Consider the following 21900-nt stretch of genomic DNA (forward strand, 5'->3'; position numbering starts at 1 on the left):
TGCAACTGTACATTGGAAATGTTTAACGTGTCAGGGAGAGGGAAAACTCTCATGTAAAGGAAATCCACTCTTGACAGCTGCCAATCAAGTATGTGTGTGTGTGTGTTATGTGCTTTTTAGGTGCAGTGTATTAAAAAAGTCTTTGATGAATTCATGAAGACACACCATCTATAGAGTGCCCAAAACACAAGGCACCAAAAAAAAAAAAAAAAAAGCACTATATAGATGTGAACCAGCCCTAAATTATGCATTTCCCATCTCTTTTGTTAACAATGACAATGCTCATCAGGACACATAACAAGAGTGAAAATTCCTAGAGGGGGCCAAGAGAGAAATAAAGACCCAACAGAGGTTTTAACATTTCCACGCTCCATTCAGAACAAAAAAATAAAAAATAAACCTATGGCTTTAAAAAACTTGCAAAAAAAAACAAAAATGATATAAATGTCATCATTATGTCCTGTAGTGAAGTGGAGGTTGGCAGAACGAACCACTAAGCATTGTAGGGGACACAGGAGAATAACACTCCCAAAAGCGTCAGTTTACCAGCAGAATTTGGGGTAAAATTCCTAAAGACAGAGAAGCGATTTGTGGTGCAGACAACTGGAAGGGTGAGTATTTATACTTTTCTCTTGAAGGCAGATCTTTTAGTTCAATTTCAGTTTTGCAACAGGTTTACTTAAAGGCAAGTCTGGTAAAACTGCGAAGAGGAACCTAAAGATCCACCAGTTGTAAATAATAAACATGTAATATTTATTTCAGGTACTTGTATAGCGCCATCAATTTACGCAGCGCTTTACATATATATATATATATATATATATATATATATATATAGTACATTCACATCAGTCTCTAACCCTCAAGGGGCGTACAATCTAAGGTCCCTAACTCACATTCATACATGCATATACTTGGGCCAATTTAGACAGGATCCAATTCACCTACTAGCATGTCTTTGGAGTGTGGGAGGAAACCAGAGTACCCGGAGGAAACCCACACAGGCAAAGGGAGAACATGCAAACTCCAGGCAGGTGGTGCCATGGTTGGGATTTGAACCAACGACCCTAGTACTGCCAGGCAGAAGTGCTAACCATTTTGCCACTGTGCTGCCTATAATATAAGCAATATTTTTATTTACTCAACTAAAACAATTAGAAATGAATAATAAATTGTTTTTATCTTTTCCTCTTGAACATAAAAAAAAAACATTCCATCATACAGCATTTTATTTAAAGCTCACCATTTCGGCACTCTTCCCTCCTATCCTTAAATCAGCACTGTCTTTTTTTTTTCTGTTTTTTTGTTTTTTAGCCTTTTTTACAGCTGAACCCGGAAAAGCCAGTGCCTAACAATGACATCACACCTGAAGATGGCAGTCCGAGACCAAGCAGAGGATAAAGAGAGGATGGGACAACGCTAGATCTGCTGGGTGGCAGAGTATCTGATTTGTGTAGAAAACAACCCCCAATAAGCAGGGGTTAAAAAAAAAAAAAATGGGGAGGTGGAGGCTAAGAATCTGCTTTGAAAGTTTGTGCTCATTTGTGAATGATATCAGTGGAACACTTAAGAGTAAGCTCTGGTTGGTTGTACGGTGTTAGTTCACTTTTACATTTTTTCTGTAAGGGTGAACTGACAGAAAAGCTCTTATACTACTTGTTAAAGATATGCAAAAAGCTTTAATGTCCATAGTCTAGGAAAAGAACACTTTACTTCATGTGTTCTGACACAGTACATAGGAACAGGGACTACTTTACATACCTGGATAAGTTTTGGCAGAACTTCTCCTCCGTTTTTAGTGCTTTGAGTAGATGCTACATATTTCTTTTCCAAAAAGAAAGTGACAAGCCACTTAATAAACACAACTCTAGCTGCCATGTGTGGTACTTTTGTGCTATAGTGGTTTTCGTTGTTACGGGTTGAGGTGACATACACCGGCTTTGGTCTTACATCTGGAATATCTAAAATACACACAGAAACTTTTTGTTATTTTCATTTTATCAGCAACTCTACCACAAAATCACCAAACAATGGGCATCCTTGTCCCATGCTCTGTACGTGAACAGGTTTCTACCAAGTCCCTAAAAATTTCCATATCTTTGTCTTTACACTGATAAAAAACAGCCAAAGTAGATTGAACTAGCCTTTATGTAGCAGGCTAGAAAGTATGTCTTTTTAAAGAAAATACAAAAAGCAATGGTGATGTCTATCACACGCTAATTCATAGTAACAAGTGGATAAAATTGCAATACAAAGATTGGGCTGTTTGAATTGTCACAGTAAGAGGAGAGGAGAGAAAATCATCCAATGAGTCAAGGTGTTCTGATGACAACTGTCTAAGTGGAGCTACCTTGATGGGACATGAACAGAAAAAAAGCACCACTCTATCCAAAACGAAAAATAAAAAAATAAAAAAGGAAAAGTTTGTCTTCACATATATTTTAATTAGAAAGAAAAAGGGAAATATGAGGAAAAAAAAAAATGTGACTTTATATAACGAAGCAGAATGGTGATGCAAAAAGTCTGGCAAATATCATCCAAAGCATCTGACACAGCTAAGGTTCAGTGTCAGCTGGCCTAAACTGCCTGTAAATGGGTACAACAACATAAAAATAGCATCCATTCACATGAAGCCTTAAAGTGCACTTGTCAGCAATTTTTAACTCTTAAGTCCACCAAAGAGTAGGTATCACAGATTGCTTGCAACTACCTTTATTAGCCATAAAACCCTCCACTCCATGCCTCTGTTTTTTTTTTTGTTTGTTACAAGGGGCATAACTTCTGAGCTAGGCCCATCCACATATCTGCACCCTGTCCAATTAAAGTGCTCATTGGATAGGGTGGCAACTGTGCAGGGCATAACCTAAAAGACTGAATGCAATAGAATAGGGAGTTCTAAGCAATAAAGGTTACAGACAATTCTTAACAGGAAGTTTTAAACTTGTAACATGGCTTACAGGTTTGTTCTTTTAACATGCTTTCTTAGCACTACACTAAGGTCCCAAAAAACAAGCAGACAAGATTAAATAATTTAGGCAAGTATCTACATTTGCAACATATACATGAAAAGAAATAAACTGTTACATGTATGTGAGCCAGCTGATATATGTAGCACTGATACTCACCAAGTACAGGCTTATAAAGGTTGGTTAACTTTGTAAATGAAGGAAACAAATGATGAAGATAATACTTTCTAAACAGATTAAACAAAAACTTAAAGCCTGTGTCTTGGTTTTCTTTATTCCTCCATGATAAACTTGCAGCCTGCAAATAAAAATAAATTATTTTATTTTTAAAATGCGTGTATACAAATACAGTGCCTTGAAAAAGTATTCATATCCCTTGAAATTTTCCACATTTTGTCATGTTACAACCAAACACGTAAATGTATTTTATTGGGATTTTATGTGATAGACCAACAACACTTTTCTTTGGGGAGTTATAGAGTTTTTGATTTAATTGTTGGACCAACACAAAGTGGCACATAATTGTGAAGTGGAAGGAAAATGATAAATGTGAAAAGTGTGGCGTGCATTTGTATTCAGCCCCCCTGAGTCAATACTTGGTAGAACCACCTTTTGCTGCAATTACAGCTGCAAGTCTTTTTGGGTATGTTTCTATAAGCTTTGCACATCTAGAGTGTAATTTTTGCCCATTCTTCTTCGCAAAATAGCTCAAGTTCTGTCAGATTGGATGGAGAGCATCAGTGAACAGCAATTTTCAAGCCTTGTCACAGATTCTCAATTGGATTTAGGTCTGGACTTTGACTGGGCCATCCCAACACATGAATATGCTTTGATCTAAACCATTCCATTGTAGCTCTGGCTGTATGTTAAGGGTCATTGTCCTTCTGGAAAGTGAACCTCTGCTCCAGTGTCAAGTCTTTTGCAGACTCTAACAGGGTTTCTTCTAAGATTGATCTGTTTTTGGCTCCATCCATCTTACCATCAACTTTGACCAGCTTCCCTGTTCCTGCTGAAGAAAAGCATCCCCACAACATGATGCTGCCACCACCATGTTTCACAGTGGGGATGGTGTGTTCCAGGTGATGTGCAGTGTTTGTTTTCCCGCCAAAAAGTTCAATTTTGGTCACATCTGACCAGAGCACCTTCTTCCACATGTTTGCTGTGTCCTCCACAAGGTGTCTTGCAAACGAGATTTCTTATAGCTTTCTTTCAACAATGGCTTTCTTCTTTCCACTCTTCCATGAAGGCCAGATTTGTGGAGTGCAAAATTATTAGTTGTCCGGTGGACAGATTCTCCCACCTGAGCTGTGGATCTCTGCAGCTCCGGCAGAGTTACCATGGGACTCTTGCCTTCTTCTCTGATTAATGCTCTCCTTGCCTGGCCTATCAGTTTAGGTGGACGGCCATGTCTTGATAGGTTTGCAGTTGTGCCATACTCTTTATTTTTTCGGATGATGGATTGAACAGTGCTCCGTGAGATGTTCAAAGCATTGGAGTTTTTTATAACCTAACCCTGCTTTAAACTTCTCCACAACTTTATCCCTGACCTGTCTGGTGTGTTCCTTGGCCTTCATGATGTTGTTTGTTCACTAATGTTCTCTAACAAACCTCCGAGGGCTTCATGGAACAGCTGTATTTATACTGAGATTAAATTACACACAGGTGGAATCTATTTACCAATTAGGTGACTTCTGAAGGCAATTGGGTCCACTAGATTTTAGTTAGGGGTATCAGAGTAAAGGGGGCTGAATACAAATGCACGCCACACTTTTCAGATATTTTTTTAAAACATTTGAAAACCATTTATCATTTTCCTTCCACTTCACAATTACATGCCACTTTATGTTGGTCTACCACATAAAATCCCAATAAAATACATTTACGTTTTTGGTTGTAACATGACCAAATGGGGAAAATTTGAAGCGGTATGAATACTTTTTCGTTCATATTTATATATAAAGAGAAAGTTAATACAAAAGTGTATTTTAGCTCTAGGTGGAGCCCGATGCAGAATATCAGATCTTCGCTTTTTGTAAAGAGAGATCTCCCTGCCCTGCTATTTTCCAAACTTCTTCTGTCCATGACAGACATGGGCAAACTAAAGCCAAATTCAGGACTGCTCACAGTCAAGCTAGCAGTCAGCAAGAATGTCTATGGAAACCGCAAAGAAAAAGGCATTCTGTAATGTGTACAGTGAAAAGCTATTTATCTTCATGACTACTTTTAAGAAGAATACAATTTGCCACTATGCAGTGTGTAGGTTAAATTGCTAATAACTTTGTAATATTTTGTCTATGGGAGCATATTTGACTCTTTTTTGTAGTATACTTGAAGCATACCATTTTAATTTTTGTTTACATTTCCAAAAAAAGAATAATATACATTTAAAAACATTTTTTTAGATTCTCCTACAAAAGTTTACAGTTACTTTTGCTGCCCTAATACCACTCTCAATATAATCTCCTGACTAGCCAAGTACACTAAGTGCCGGTTCACATATATGCAGAATGGATGAGGTTTGAACCGCATCCAATCTGCATGACATGTGAAATAACATTGCTTCCTGTCCTGGTGCATGTTCACATATGTACGGTGCACTGGCAGTGTGGATTCAGTGCAGTTCGAAAGTGTCATGTACGATTTCTGTGCAGTCCCATCTGGTTCAGGTGTGGATTACAGGCTATTGACTTCTATGGGAACTGTTTCTGAAACTTTGGTAACACCAAATCAGACTTTGAAATCTTGCGACTTCACTTGAATTTGCACTATTTCAAAGTTGGGTGTCAGTCTGACTTTAGGTGCAACCTGGAAGACATCTGTGCAACTTCATGCACAGATGTCTATGCAAGTCGCACCTAGTGCATGTAGTACGTGTATGTAGTACGTGTATGTAGTGCATGTAGTACTGTCCAAATTGATGCGACTCCGATGGAGTTGGAATTGCACTGATATGACCACTTCCATTGCGGACAACAGGGTGCGAATTGTCATGTGATTTGGAACGATCAAATTGCATGACAATTCGCACCAGTGTGACTTGGGACTAAACCGCACATGTGTAAACAGGATAAAATCCTGACCTAATCCTGTCCTGAACCTGATGTAAACTTGACATGAACCGCTGGACAACTACTGTGTCAATTAGCTGTTAGAGCTGAATTACACATGTGCAGTGCGCATTAAAGCTCAGGTTTAAGCTTTAAAGACCAACTCCTGGGTCCCCTACACAATGCAAGGATTAAATGCTTGTTAAGTCTACAGGTAAAGGAATACTCATGACTCCTTTTAACATGATTCCACCAAGTTATTCAACCCCCAAAGCCTCTTCTTTAAAGTGGTTGTAAACCCTTCCATATACCCAATGAAATGACTGGCCTCAGGTTTTACACAGGAGATTTTCAAAAAGTTGTACTTGTTTATCTAAAGTAGTTTGTCCCCTACATCCAGTCAAAGTTCAGAATTTACACAGAATCTCTCGGCTTTGAACATCAGGGGGTGGGAAGCTTAAGTTACATCAGTGAGGAGAGCTCTGAGAGCTAATTGGAGGGAAAGGACACCCCCCCCCCTTCACACAGCACACAGGAAGAGAGCAGAGGCTGTCAATCACAGGCTGTGCCCTGCCCTGTCACTATTCTTCTCTTGGTGTCTGGAAAACTAAACAGAAGTGATTTATGCTTATAGCAGAAGAAAAAGGCAACGCACAGAAATTACATTTAGTACTCTGGATTGAAACAAGCACACACTATAAAGGTATATGTTTTTTTCACATTTCATGTCAGAGGTTTACAACCACTCTAAGACCTGTAGTCGCACGGTTGCCTCCTCACATACAATGCAGGACTAACAGTCCCACAGTCGGGGGCGTATTTACCACAGGGCAAAGTAGGCATTTGCCTAGGGCGGCATTTTTTGAGGGGGCGGCGCCTCCCCAGGCTGTTTCAGATGCTGTGCGGTGCAAAGTCTTCCTGCTCCTATCCAGGTTCTCCAGTACTCACTGGCAAAATCAGCAGTGGGGGAATGGAAGCAGAGAGGGGACCCTAGGTACTTGGTAGCAATAAAAAAGAACTTTCCTCAGCCAAGCGGACTTTTTATTCGCTTCTAGCTGCAGGCAGATTAATGTCCTACACTACATTCCCCGATAATTAAAATAAAGTCCCGGCCCGCACAACGGGCTGATATAGAAGAGGCAGTGACTTAGCTGATGTGAAATGCGGTACATGATATTACTCCGCGTGCACCTGAAAGTGATAAATAGTCTGCCTTATAATGTTACAGGGGTCTGGGGCATCAGTACTTCCTAAAGGTAAGATGTGTGTGGCAGCTTCGTGTTCTGTCAGTAGGTTGAAGGATGGACATGCCTTTCACATTTTGTAACCTGTGCTCTCCTTCTCTCTCTTTCTCCGCCTTCTCTCTCTCCCTCCCTCACTCCATCTCACTCTCTCTCTCCCCCTCCTTCCCTCTCACTCTCCCTTCTCTCTCCCCCCACTCTCCCTCCCTCCCTCCCTTTCTCTCTCCCTCCCTTTATCTCTCCCTCCCACTCTCTCCCTCCCTTCCTTTCACTCTCCCCCTCCTTCCCTCTCTCTCTCTCCTTCCCCCTCTCTCTTCTTCTCCCACCCCCTCTCTCTCACGCCCCCTCTCTTTTTTATTTGGTGGGGGGGCTGATTATTGGGTTGCCTAGAGCAGCACAACAAGAAAATACACAACTGCCCACAGTGTATATGATGGGGCCACCCACAGCCCAAAGTGTCAGAGTAAAGGAAAGCACTGAAGTTAGATAAAATAAGTAATACAGCCTCTTTCTCTACCCCCTAAAGATAATAAGCATTTAACCCTTGTAGTGCAGGGGGCCCACTACAAGATTTTTTTCCCCCATCTTGGAGTTGGACTTAAAGTTTACAATTACACACTAATCATTTTTATATTCCACGCTATGAAACAATGATGTACATTCATTTGTTTGTCTCCCTCTGAAATTTCCTATTAAAAAAAAAAAAAAAAGACATGTATTTGTTGCACTTCTTTGATACAATGATTTCACTGGGCAATCAGGGGGACTGATCATTAAAAGCCACTCTGACTTCCAGCAATGTCTGCAGGCATTAGACTGTTAATAACAGCCTGACCCCAAAGAAGAACAAATGGTAGCAAAGCAGTTTCCAGCCAGGCAGTACATGTAAAGCCTTTTTCAGGAAAGCCCCATTGATCAGGCCATACTGTTGATCTGCTGGTTGAGATTATTCAGGGATTAAAAGGTGAAATCCAAGAAAGATTTTCAAGTAAGAAAACTTTTTACCTACAACAGACAAAAGTATTACAACCTCTCTTAATATTAGCCCTGGTTCACTTTGAATGCAACTTTGAAATTGCGCTACTTCACTTGAAGTAGTGCAATTTCAAAACTGCAGGTTAGTGCAATTTATACCTCTGATTTCACTGTGGCTTACAACTTCATTTAGGTCAATGCAAGTCGCAATGAAAATCTGAAAAAAGTGCAAGAACTATTTTTGCTACTTCAAATCGCACTGATTAAGACAGTGCCATAGATATGCATTATATGTGACTTCTATATTCCCCTGCACAGCAGTCTTAACAATACTGTATATTGACAAGTACCCTACTACACTGCACACAACAAACCTTTCTAACTGACAGAAAAGAAGTGTTTAGCCTGTCAACTACATCCTTTGTTGGTAATGACAGCTCATGTATGGAGAAACTAGTCGCATGCATTACTCAGGTGTGATTTTGGCCCATTCTTCCACACAGTCTTCAAATCTTGAAGGTTCCATGGGTCTCTTCTATGAACTCTGATCTTTAGTTCTTTTCATAGATTTTCCATTGGGTTCAAGTCAGGTGATTGGCTGGGCCATTCTAGCAGTTGTATTTTCTTTCTTTGAAATCAAATCAAGAGTTTCCTTGGCTTTCTGTTTGGGATCATTGTCTTGATGAAATGTCCACCCTCGTTTCATCTTCATCATCCTGGTAGATGGCAGCAACTTTTTTTTTAATCAAAAATGTCTTGGTACATTTTCCTATTCATCCTTCCTTCAATGCAATGAAGTTGGCTAGTACTGTATGCTGAAAAACAGTCCCACACCATGATGTTCCCACCTCCAAACTTCACTGTTGGTGTTTTTGGGTGTTATGCAGCGCCATTTGACCTCCAAGCATGATGTGTATTATGGCATCCAAAAAGTTCAATTTTGGTCTGATCTGACCAGACTGTATTCTCCCAGTATTTCACAGGATTGTCTAAATGTTGTGCAGCAAACTTTAAACAAGTTTCAACATGCTTTTTCTTCAGCAATAGAGTCTTGTGTGGTGAATGTGCATACAGGCCATGGTAGTTAAATGCAAAAGTTATTGTTTTCTTTTTAACAATTATACCTGCTAATTCCAGGTCTTTCTGAAGCTCTCCTCAAGTGGTCCTTGGCTCTTGGACAACTCTTCTGATAATTCTTTTCACTCCTTTGTCAAAAATCTTGCGAGGAGCACCTGGCTATGGCCGGTTTATAGTGAAATTATGTTTTCACTTCTGGATTATGGCCCCAGCAGTACTCAATGGATCATTTATAAGTTTAGAAATCCTTCTGTAACTAAAGCAACTAATGTAACTAATGTTTTGCAATGATAATGTTGTGAAGGTCTTGAGAAAGCTCTTTGCTTTTACCCATCATAAGATATTTCTTGTGTGACACCTTGGTAATGAGACACCTTTTTACAGGCCATCAGTTGAGACTGAACCAGCTGATAGTAATTTACACTGACAAGGGGAAAGGTTGCTTTCTAATTACTGACAGATTTTAGTTGGTGTTTTGGCTTTCCATGCCTTTTTGCACCTCCCTTTCTAGATGTGTTTAATACTTTTTCCTGTCATTCCATTTTTTTACACATAAATACATTTTTTTACTTTTTTGCTTTGGTTTCTTTGTATGTATGGATTACATGGGTTGTTACCGGCAAGTGCAGAAACTTTCATGTCAATAGCACCTTTAGAAATATATTTACTGAAAAAAATGGTGATGTGTTCTATACTTATTTTACCAGCTATACATATAGGTCAGATGACTGAGCTATCATCCTGACTTTTGTTTTCCTTTTGTTTTCTTCATTTTTGTAAATATAATCAAATGCCAAAGCATTAAGAGTGAATGCTAAACAGCAAGGAGTTGCTGGATAGCTGTTTAAAAACACCTAAGTGTGTAATACTGTTCCAGCATGAAGGGTTTGTTATACTGATAAGCTGCTGTGCAGCACTGTGATGAAAGTTTGCATTCTATGTTGTATATGCTGTGGGCAATTCTGAGAACAATTTTCAACAGCAAAGATTTGCCAGTCACAGGATGACCCTTTTCGAAACCTTTGTTAATACAGTATCTCACAGAAGTGAGTACACCCCTCACATTTTTGAAAATATTTTATTATATCTTTTCATGTGACAACACTGAAGAAATGACACTTTGCTACAATGTAAAGTAGTGAGTGTACAGCTTATAACAGTGTTTATATTTGCTGTCCCCTCAAAATAACCCAACACACAGCCATTAATGTCTAAACCGCTGGCAACAAAAATGAGTACACCCCTAAGCAAAAATGTCCAAAATGGGCCCAATTAGCCATTTTCCCTCCCTGGTGTCATGTGACTCGTGTTACAAGGTCTTAGGTGTAAATGGGGAGCAGGTGTGTTAAAATTGGTGTTATCGCTCTCACTCTCTCATACTGGTCACTGGAAGTTCAACATGGCACCTCATGGCAAAGAACTCTATGAGGATCTGAAAAAAAGAATTGTTGCTCTACATAAAGATGGCCTAGGCTATAAGATTGCCAAGAACCTGAAATTGAGCTGCAGCACAGTGGCCAAGATCATACAGCTGTTTAACAGGTCAGGTTCCACTCAAAACAGGCCTCGCCATGGTTGACCAAAGAAGTTGCGTGCCCGTGCTCAGCGTCATATCCAGAGGTTGCTTGGGGAAATAAGATGTATGAGTGCTGCCAGCATTGCTGCAGAGGTTGAAGAGGTGGGGGTCAGCCTGTCAGTGCTCAGACCATATGATGCACACTGCATTAAATTGGCTGTCATCTCAGAAGGAAGCCTCTTCTAAAGATGATGCACAAGAAAGCCCGCAAACAGTTTGCTGAAGACAAGCAGACTAAGGACATGGATTACTAGAACCATGTCATGTGGTCTGATGAGACCAAGATAAACTTATTTGGTTCAGATGGTGTCAAGCATGTGTGGCGGCAACCAGGTGAGGAGTACAAAGACAAGTGTGTCTACAGTCAAGCATGGGGGTCGGAGTAACATAGTCTGGGGCCGCATGAGTGCTGCCGGAACTGGGGAGCTACAGTTCATTGAGGGAACCATGAATGCCAACATGTACTGTGACATACTAAAGCAGAGCATGATCTCCTCCCTTCGGAGACTGGGCAGCAGGGCAGTATTCCAAAATTATAACGACCCCAAACACACCTCCAAGATGACCATTGCCTTGCTAAAGAAGCTGAGGGTAAAGCTGATGGACTGGCCAAGCATGTCTCCAGACCTAAACCCTATTGAGCATCCATGGGGCATCCTCAAACGGAAGGTGGAGAAGCGCAAGGTCTCCAACATTCACCAGCTCCATGATGTCGTCATGGAGGAGTGGAAGAGGACTCCAGTGGTAATCTGTGAAGCTCTGGGGAACTCCATGTCCAAGAGGGTTAAGGCAGTGCTGGAAAATAATGGTGCCACACAAAATATTGACACTTTGGGCCCAATTTGGACATTTTCACTTTTGTTGCCAGTGGTTTATACATTAATGGCTGTGTGTTGAGTTATTTTGAAAGAACAGCAAATTTACACTTTTATACAAGCTGTACACTCACTACTTTACATTGTAGCAAAGTGTCATTTCTTCAGTGTTGTCACATGAAAAGATATAGAAGAAATCTAATAAAATATTTACAAAAATGTGAGGGGTGTACTAACTTTTGTGAGATACTGTATCTTCCAGTGTTAAAGTCATGTGCATGAAAGTTTATGAACCATATAAAAAGTGCAACAATAAAATGATGCTGAACAGTAAGGACTGATTCTCAGCCAGATTATATACATATGTGTAGAACTGAATCCCATTGGAGATGATGCTGGGTCTTGTTTGCACACTGTTAGCTAGTGTTGAGTTTTACTGATCTCATAACACAGGCCTAAATAAAGCTGGGTATCTTCTTCTATAAAGAAAAGAAATCTGTCTATTAAGAGGGAAAATACAAACTGTGTTTTTATTTTTATGTACAATATAAACATTGGTGTTTTCAGATATTCAGAATATACCGTATTTTTCGCTCCATAAGACGCACCTGACCATAAGACGCACCTAGGTTTTAGAGGAAGAAAACAGGAAAAAAAAAATTCTGAACTAATGGACTGCAGACATAGTAGAGGAGATGACCAGTGACTGCGGACAGTACAGGGATGACCAGTGACTGCGGACAGTACAGGGATGACCAGTGATTGCGGACAGTACAGGGATGACCAGTGATTGCGGACAGTACAGGGATGACCAGAGACTGCGGACAGTACAGGGATGACCAGAGACTGCGGACAGTACAGGGATGACCAGTGACTGCGGACAGTACAGGGATGACCAGAGACTGCGGACAGTACAGGGATGACCAGAGACTGCGGACAGTACAGGGATGACCAGAGACTGCGGACAGTACAGGGATGACCAGAGACTGCGGACAGTACAGGGATGACCAGTGATTGCGGACAGTACAGGGATGACCAGAGACTGCGGACAGTACAGGGATGACCAGAGACTGTGGACAGTACAGGAGATGACCAGTGACTGCGGACAGCACAGGGATGACCAGTGACTGCGGACAGTACAGGGATGACCAGTGACTGCGGACAGTACAGGGATGACCAGTGACTGCGGACAGTACAGGGATGACCAGTGACTGCGGACAGTACAGGGATGACCAGTGACTGCGGACAGTACAGGGATGACCAGTGACTGCGGACAGTACAGGGATGACCAGTGACTGCGGACAGTACAGGAGATGACTGCTGACCTTTGGGGAGGTGGGGAGCGGGTACCTGAATTTGACAGGTACCCGCTCTTACTTCTGCAGAGTTTTTCTTTGATCTTACCTGTTCCTCTATCCAGCCGCGCATTGTCTTCCCGGCTTCTGTAGTGTGGGAGCTCGGCGGACAGCCCGATGCCCAGTGCGCATGCGCGAGAAGCGCTGCGCTTTGTGATTGGTCCGGCGGCTTCTGGGATCTGTCATGTGTCCCAGGTACCGCCTTACCATTCACAAAGAGCACCGCTTCTTGTGCATGCGCACTTGGGACCCGGCTGTCACGCACACTACAGAAGCCGGGAAGACAGCGCGCCGCTGGATAGAGGAACAGGTAAGGTCCCACTGCAGAGCTGAGTGGCCGGCCCGGTATTCTGACACGGCGGCGGTGAAAATACCGGACCAGCCGCTCTATATTTGCTCCATAAGACGCACTGACATTTTCCCCCCTTTTTTGGGGGGAAAAAAGTGCGTCTTATGGAGTGAAAAATACGGTAAGTAACATTACAGTGTTGTGTATTTTCTACTAAATCTCTGCGAGTGTAGGGGCATTTTGTTCTTTTTTTTGTGGTTGCATATAAAAATATCAACTTTCAGAAACTCAGTATTTGCAGCATACACCAGTAGAATTTCATAAGAAAATATTTGTTTTTGGAATGTTTGTTTTTGGTGTACAGGGGATTGTAGGAGCCTGATATTTGAACAGGTTCAAATACTTATTTTACACATTTACCACTATTTTATTTTAATTAAGACATACATGAATTAGGCAGTGTCTTCATACCAGCCTGGAGTTCGGCTCTAGTGTTAAGGCTGTTCTCTGAATGTAGGCAGCTAGTTGTATAATGTAATAATGTCTGGATTTTAGAAGACAGGTCCATTTGAAGAGCAGATTGGAGGACTGCTATTGAAATGCTCTTACCTGTATTACCATGTATTTCAGCAACATCTGTAAGAAATAGCAGCTTGGATCTTCAGGAGTTTTCTCACCAGACACAGCTGGCAAAAGAGGGGTTATCTCTTCAGGGTAAACTTTACCTAAAATACAAATGAAGAAACCAGTAGTAATATAAGGCTTATAAGCAAAATTTGTGTCAGTAGTGGCAAGCAGTGTTAAAAAAAGAACGGTGTTAAGCACCATTTGTACCTAAAACAACAGCGCAACAATGTTTTCTGTGGGAAAATACCACTCTTTCTGTTCATCCCATTGGATGACAGTTATACGCACATGGAAAAAACCCTTTGTAACTAATCTCGCTACCAGCATTTTATTTCTGATTCAGAAACAGAATAAAGCACTTATCTTACAAACAAAGGGACTTTCCTTCATCGGCATTGTACAGTTGCAAGAAAAAGTATGTGAACCCCTTGGGATTACGTGGAGTTTTGCATGAATTGGGCATAAAATGTGCTCTGAACGTCATCTAAGTCACAACAATAGAAGAACACAGTCTGCTGAACATAATACTACACAAACATTAGATGTTGCCATGGTTTAATTGCACATAACATGTAAACATTCACAGTGCAGGGAGGAAAAAGTATGTGAGGCCCTAGCTTAATGACTTCTCCCAGAGCTAATTGGAGCCAGGAGTGAGCCAACCTTGACTCCAATCAGTGTGATGATATTGGATGTGTTGCTGACAGCTGTCCTGCCCTTAAAAAACACACACCTGTTTTGGGTTTACTGGTTTCAAGAAGCACGGTCTGATGTGAACCATGCCTCGCAGAAAAGAGCTCTCAGAAGACCTACGATCAAGAATTGTTGACTTGCATGAAGCTGGAAAGGGTTACAAAAGTATCTCCAAAAGCCTTGATGTTCATGTGTCCACGGTAAGACAGGCTGTCTACAAATGGGGAAAGTTTAGCACTGTTGCTACTCTCCCTAGATGAGGTCGTCCTGTAAAAATGACTGCAAGAGCACAGTGCAGAATGCTGCATGAGGTAAAGAAGAATCCCAGAGTGTCAGCTAAAGACCTACAGAAATCTCTGGCACATGCTAACATTTTTGTTGACACATCTACAATAAGGAGAACATTAAACAAGAATGGAGTACATGGGAGGACACCACGGAGGAAGCCATTGCTGTCCAAAAAGAATATTGCAGCATATTTGAAGTTTGCAAAAGAGCACCTGGATGTTCCACAGCACTACTGGCAAAATATACTGTGGACAGATGAAACCAAGATTGAGTTGTTTGGGAAGAACACACAACACTATGTGTGGAGAAAAAAAGGCACAGCACACCAACATCAAAACCTCATCCCCACTGTGAAACATGGCGGAGGGAGCATCATGGTTTGAGGCTACTTTGCTGCCTCAGGGCCTGGACGGATTGTTGTCATTGATGGGAAAATGAATTCCAGAGTTTATCAAGACATTTTGCAGGAAAACGTACGACCATCTGTCCACCAACTGAAGCTCCGCAGAGGATGGGTGATGCAACAGGACAATGACCCAAAGCATACAAGTCATTCAACAAAACAATGGCTGCAACAGCACAGAATACGCCTTCTGGAGTGGCCCAGTCAGAGTCCTGACCTCAACCCGATTGAAATGCTGTGGCATGACCTTAAGAGAGCGACTCACACCAGACATCCCAAGAATATTGCTACACTGAAACAGTTTTGTGAAGAGGAGTGCTCCAAAATTACTCCAGATCGTTGTGCAGGTCTGATCTGCAACTACAGGAAACATTTGGTTGAGGTTATTGCTGCCAAAGGAGGGTCAACCAGTTATTAAGTCCAAAGGTTCACATACTTTTCCTCCCTGCACTGTGAATGTTTACATGTTATGTGCAAATAAACCATGGCAACATCTAATGTTTGTGTAGTATTATGTTCAGCAGACTGTGTTCTTCTATTGTTGTGACTTAGATGACGTTCAGAGCACATTTTATGCCCAATTCATGCAAAACTCCACGTAATCCCAAGGGGTTCACATACTTTTTCTTGCAACTGTAGGTCAGAAATGATAATTCAGTTATACATATCTATCACACACACACCTATTCTCTACTGCATTTAAGCAACAGATCTATGTCACCTTCCTGCCCCTCAGCCTGTGATTGGACAGTGAGGGAGAAGCAGCAGATTGATAAACTCATCTCTCTGTTCTCTCTTACAATCAGCATATTTCCATTTAGCACATGAGTACTGAAGCACCACTGACTGACTCTTTGTGCTACATCTCCCACTATAGAGGAGATGGCTTCTTGTGCTGCTTCTCCAAGCCTGAGCTCTGCTGTAGTGGGGATTGCAAGAGATAAGACAATTTTAGGTGTTTCACCTTCGCAAACTTATTTTTTTAATTAACACATACATGCTTAATTAGTGATTACTTTATGTCAGCCTTTTCATATAGAGAGCTTGGCGGCTCTGGTACAACTACTGAAAAGTCTCTATGATCTTCCTAAACCACCAGTATAAATAACGTTAACAGATTAAACAGCATGTCAAAAATGTGCATGTTGTCAATCCTTGGCCTGTGGCTATGCCAATAGCTAGCAGCAACTTGAATGTAGCATTATGCAACTTAGCACACAAATATAATTAATGGTGTCCTCCTGATTTATCCAGTAGTAATTGCATGTGCATTTCATTATATTTGCACTTGAAACTATATAAACAGCAGTTCATCCATGGATTACATGCCAACAGAAGATACATCCTGGTCTGAATTCCTTTAGTGGAACAACCACAGGTATTTAAGGCTGGAAAAATGCGGAATACAACGATAATTTAATTGGCACCTTTTTTAAGCAGCAGCACAAGGAGGCTGATTAATGTACTGCTATGGTGAACTGTACCAAATCAGCATTCTAGTTAAAAGCACTGTCACTAACCATCGGGTAAATTATAAGTAGTATTTATGAGGGTATCCAGTGTGCAAGGACCTCGAGATGACATGACGGCAGGAAAGCCAGGAACAAGACATGCAAATATTAGCGCCTGCTCCTCTCCGAAATTTGTCTGCAGTGCTTGAAGCCAGAGAACAAACAGCCGCATTCCTTCACATCGTATCTAAAGGATGAAAGACATTTTCATTTAAACAGATGAGAGTGCCGAAAATACAGTGCAAGTTATTGCACATGCAAGAGCACAGCAAGAAGATGAAACATGCATGTGGAAGGAGTTTGTCATGTATAGTGGCTGGTAGTAAATGCTGGTGGTTATAATCTAATCTAAATATGCTTTATGACCGCAGATACCGATAACATTTTCACACAATTTAGTAAGCCATTTTTTGTGCTCATCCAACACTGGACCAATTAATCCCTAGATGGCAGTGCCATCACATGGCTGTTATAAACCCACCTCTTATGATCAGCTTTCTCCCAGCACTGAGAAAATCTATAAGGGGGACATATTACCACCTAACCCTATACATACAAACAAACAACCTCCGCTTTGAGCTTGCAAAATGTGGAATGCCTCATTAAATTGGGACAGAAAGGGAACTTGACCTGACTTGGCCTTGTAGTAACTGAAAATACCAATGTCAGCCTTCAATCTCAGTGTTCCTGTGGAGCACCATGGGTCCTAGATTCAATTGTACATTGAATCCTTATAATTCTTAAGCCAGCATAGACGGTTTGAATCTCAGCCAGTTCAGCAGGAACCAGACGAGATTCAAACCATGTATGGGCAGGCAGCCTGCCGGATGTTACATGCAATTATTGCTAGCGGCTGTGAAAGTCGCTAACAATAATAACTTTGTTCTCTCCACAGTGACAGCTTCCTGTGGTTGGAAAGAAATTCACTCGGTCTATGGCCTGTCTTTATCTTGAGAATAAGCACCACCCCACCCTTTTTACTGTCAAACTGCAGACCTTCAGTCAGCAGTTAAGGCTTTTGTAATCATAAATTTCAATTAAGTGGTTGGTGTTTTGAACCACAAAAGGAAGGGTCTAAACCTCAATTTGGAGAGAAGCCAATGCTTTGTGTGTATCCTGGTCCTAAGATTTAACTTCAGCAGTTTCAGTACAGGTGTAACACTGTCGTTACCTTGTTAAGATTCTGAAATGAAGCAGTGCCCCTTTGCAGAAGATAGGAGTCACCAAAGAGGTGAGTATAACAGCTCTTCTCTTACAGGAATATGCATTATATATAGGTGTTTTTGGGATTGTTTTTTTTTTTTTTTAGAGACCTTATAAGGTCTCTTTAATCACCATAAGTTTTCCCTGGAATAAAAGTACATAATATGCAAAATGTACAACATGATGCAAATTACAACATTTTAATACCTATACAACTAAGCCAGCATAGTGATTACTTTATTGCACTTGAGTTTTCTTTACATTAATTTCAGGACATTGTCTACATGAAGTCAGTTAATTCTTAGGAGTGTAACTCATATGTGCTGGTTTTGTGTCCACAGTCCAAATGACTACCTACCATAAACATTAAAAAAAGTGTCTGGATGTTTTTTTCCCAGAGATACAGAGACAACATTGTTTATCTCATGGAAATATCATGGAAACTCAGCTCCTTTGGTCTTTGTGTCTGGAGCGCACCTTCAGTGTCACTTACAACTCTACTTCCTCTTCTCTTACTTTCTCTGTCGGGGTCCCCCAAGGTTCTGTTCTTGGACCTCTCCTTTTCTCAATCTACACCTCCTTCCAGGGTCAGTTAATAGTCTCTCATGGCTTCCAATACCATTTCTACGCTGATGGCACCCAAATCTATCGCTCTACTCCTCAGCTCACTCCATTAGTCTCTGCACACACTACCAATTTACTAACAGACATATCAGACTGGATGTCACACCATGTCCTCAAATTCAATCTACCCAAAATCAATCTCATAATATTTCCTCCCTCACGTGTTCCTTCTCCTAACTTCTCTGTCGAGAGAGACGACTCAACTATCAACACATCCTCGCATGCCAAGCTGCTAGGAGTAATGCTGGACTCTGAGCTCTCCTTTCAGCCCCTCACCCAGTCAATGTCCAAAGCCTGCCGCCTCAAACTTTGCAACATCTCCAAAATGCACCCCTTCCTAACCAATAACACCACAAAACTCCTAGACCGCTCCCTGGTAATCTCTCACCTTGACCACTGCAACTCACTCCTCATTGGCCTACCTTTACATAGGCTATCCCCCTTGCAGTTTATCATGAATGCTGCTGCCAGACACATCCACCTTACCAGCCGCTCAGTGTCATCTACCCCTCTCTGCAGATGCCTCCACTGGCTTTTACTGACCCAAATTAAATTCTAAATACTAACAACAACTTACAAAGCCATCCACAACACTGCCCTCCAGCTACAAAACTAACATAGTCTCAAAATACCAAACTAATAATTTTCTTCATTCCTCCCTAGATCTCCTGCTCTCTAGCTCCCTTGTGACCTCCCTACCAAATCTGTCTATCTCCTACTCTGTTCACCTTTAGACGATCCCTGCAAACTCTTCTCTTCAGGGAAGCCTTTCCCGCCTCCACCTAACAACTGTACTTTTATGTTCTCCATCAGCTCATCCCCACAGTTATTACCTTTTGTATCTCTTGACCCTCCATCTTAGATTGTAAGCTTTACCGAGCAGGGCCCTCTGTTTCCTACTGTATTCAATTGTATTGTAATTGTACTTTCTGTTCTTACATTGTAAAGCGCTGTGCACGCTGTTGGCACTATATAAATCCTGTATAATAATAAGAATACTGCCAAAAATTATAATCTGGATGGCAGACTTTTGCCCCCAAGATTGTTGAGCCAATGTCTGCTGTACATAACATTCCTTTGATTGTTCTATCCTACTGAACTTGGGAGGAAGACCATCACACAACAGTTACATCTAGCCTGAAACTTAAACTGTTTGCTTTAGTTGCCAGAGAACTCAACCCTTGATATTTCCCTCCCCAGTTGTGCTCGATGTGTTGTTCTTCTACTTTGGAATTTCACTTTACTGCTACCCTAGTTTTTATTACCACTCCTATATTTGAATTCACCATATTATAAAAGAATACATAAAAAAATCCAACAGGTAAAATGTCAACACTTTTGTTCACGCAATTCACAAACATGATGTCACACACACAAAAGAACAACTCTCTGGAATAAATTCTGAGAAATGTGAAACCCATGGATAGATCACTAGCTCCCACCAGTTTTAAACAGAGACTGCTTAAGGCTTTGACCCTGTCCTAACCTTATGGGTCTTAAGTGTGCCAGAGGTGGAGTTCCATTCAATATATACAACTCCACTCTCCACTCACCAACTGGAGATTATACTATAAAACATATCCACTCATATTCCTTTCCCCTAACAATTTCCACTTATGCTTTTCCCTCTCCCATGCTTACTCCCGTACCCCTTCGACACAGTTTCTTGTATTTTATGTATTATAGTCAGGCCCCGCTGCCATTCTCACCACACTCATTTGGATCAGAGCTGCCCTGCCAAATACTCACTGGGGCTTTCTGCTTCTTTGTCTTTATGGTGAAATGGGGCCTCTCAGTGGTATTGTTACTTTTACTTGTAATACTTGCAAGTATAAAGTTTACTTTGAATTTTACTCATCATTAGTTCTTAAAGTACACCGGTTAAAATAATAAAAATGTATTGAATGAAAAAAAAAAAAAAACAATAGGCATGGAACCCCTTTGAATCGATGCAGATGACATGCTGACCTGGGAACTTAAAAGGAGGAGCATGGGCTTAGAGAAAAAGCAAGCATACATATTCACCTGAATGCTGCAATAATCGGTGTGATGCTGCAGCTGTCCCACGTCGGCTGTAAGACCGAGAACTGAGTGATGTCAGTCTTCTCAGAGTGGAGAGCAGAGACTGTCAGTCACACGATGAGAGGTGGAGCCAGCTATCAATCGGGCAGCTGGGAGGATCCCAACAATATTGACAGGACCCTTCCAGAACCCAGAGTGGCTCTGCCTCGTCAGCTGATAGGGAGCAATAGCTTGCTGTCAGATGATTCTGGGTCACAGGAATGCAAAATTAAATGCATTCCTGTGACCCCACAAGAGAACTACGGCCAAAAAAAACTTTTCTCCTACTTCTCTTTTAATGGATCTCAGCATCCTGACCATTACGTATCTACCAGACAATAAAATAAAATATGGAATTAAAATTGTTAACTCCAATAAAGTCATGAATGGTAGATCTGTTCTTGGTATCATGCTGTGAAATATGTTAATTGGCTTGAAACTAGAGGTTTTTAAAAGGAGTACTAAAGTACACTGGGTGACATCCCAGCTGAAAGGCATATTTTCAAGAACATCTCAACTTATAAAATGACTGTCTCTTGTTTTAAGGCAGCAGGAGTTCTTCAAACTATTATTTCTACATAAGATTTGTCCTTCAAATTACAGTCACTGTCGAGCATTTCTCCACACTGCTCTTTTGCAGGGAACAGTTCTTCCTAGAGCAGCTATATTTGGAAACATTTTTTACAAATGTTTGTGCGGGGAAAAAAAAAAAAAATAGATATTTAAGTGCGTGTCAAGTCAAACATTTTTTTCTGGTTTTGGATAGGAAGGATTAGAACTCCTGCTGGATTTTTACTGCTACAGTGCATCCAGAAAGTATTCACAGCGCTTAACTTTTGCCACATTTTGTTATGTTACAGTCTTAATCCAAAATGGATTAAATTCATTTTTTTCCTCAACATTCTACAAACAATACCCCATAGTGACAACATGAAAGATGTTCGTTTTGAAATCTTTGCAATTTATTAAAAATAAAAAAAACACATGTACACAAGTATTCCCAGCCTTTGCCATGACACTCAAAATTGAGCTCTGGTGCATCCTGTTCCCACTGATCATCCTTGAGATATTTCCACAACTTGATTAGAGTCCACCTGTGTGAAATTCAGTTGACTGGACATGATTAGGAAAGGCATAAACCTGTCTATA

At 41.0% G+C, this 21900-nt stretch overlaps 1 protein-coding gene across 4 annotated transcripts in view; it reads right to left on the minus strand.

Moving 5' to 3' along the window:
- The window catches only part of RALGAPA2 (Ral GTPase activating protein catalytic subunit alpha 2), a 489478-nt gene that overhangs the window by 371248 nt on the left and 96330 nt on the right, over positions 1–21900 (minus strand). For all 4 annotated transcript variants that reach the window (XR_016314086.1, XM_089686528.1, XM_089686527.1 and 1 more), the window contains exons 6-9: positions 16873–17050; positions 13951–14066; positions 3126–3264; positions 1762–1961 (exon numbers count right to left, since the gene is read on the minus strand). Coding sequence is in view for 3 of the 4 variants with exons in the window: in XM_089686528.1 (XP_089542654.1) it covers positions 1762–1961; positions 3126–3264; positions 13951–14066; positions 16873–17050 (633 nt within the window). In the remaining variant the exon portion in view is untranslated. The remainder of the gene's footprint in view (positions 1–1761; positions 1962–3125; positions 3265–13950; positions 14067–16872; positions 17051–21900) is intronic.

The sequence above is a fragment of the Staurois parvus genome, unplaced genomic scaffold (genome assembly GCF_062004578.1).
Source record: "Staurois parvus isolate SC_StPar_1 unplaced genomic scaffold, SC_StPar_1.0 ptg000401l, whole genome shotgun sequence".
Taxonomy (NCBI): Eukaryota; Metazoa; Chordata; class Amphibia; order Anura; family Ranidae; genus Staurois; species Staurois parvus.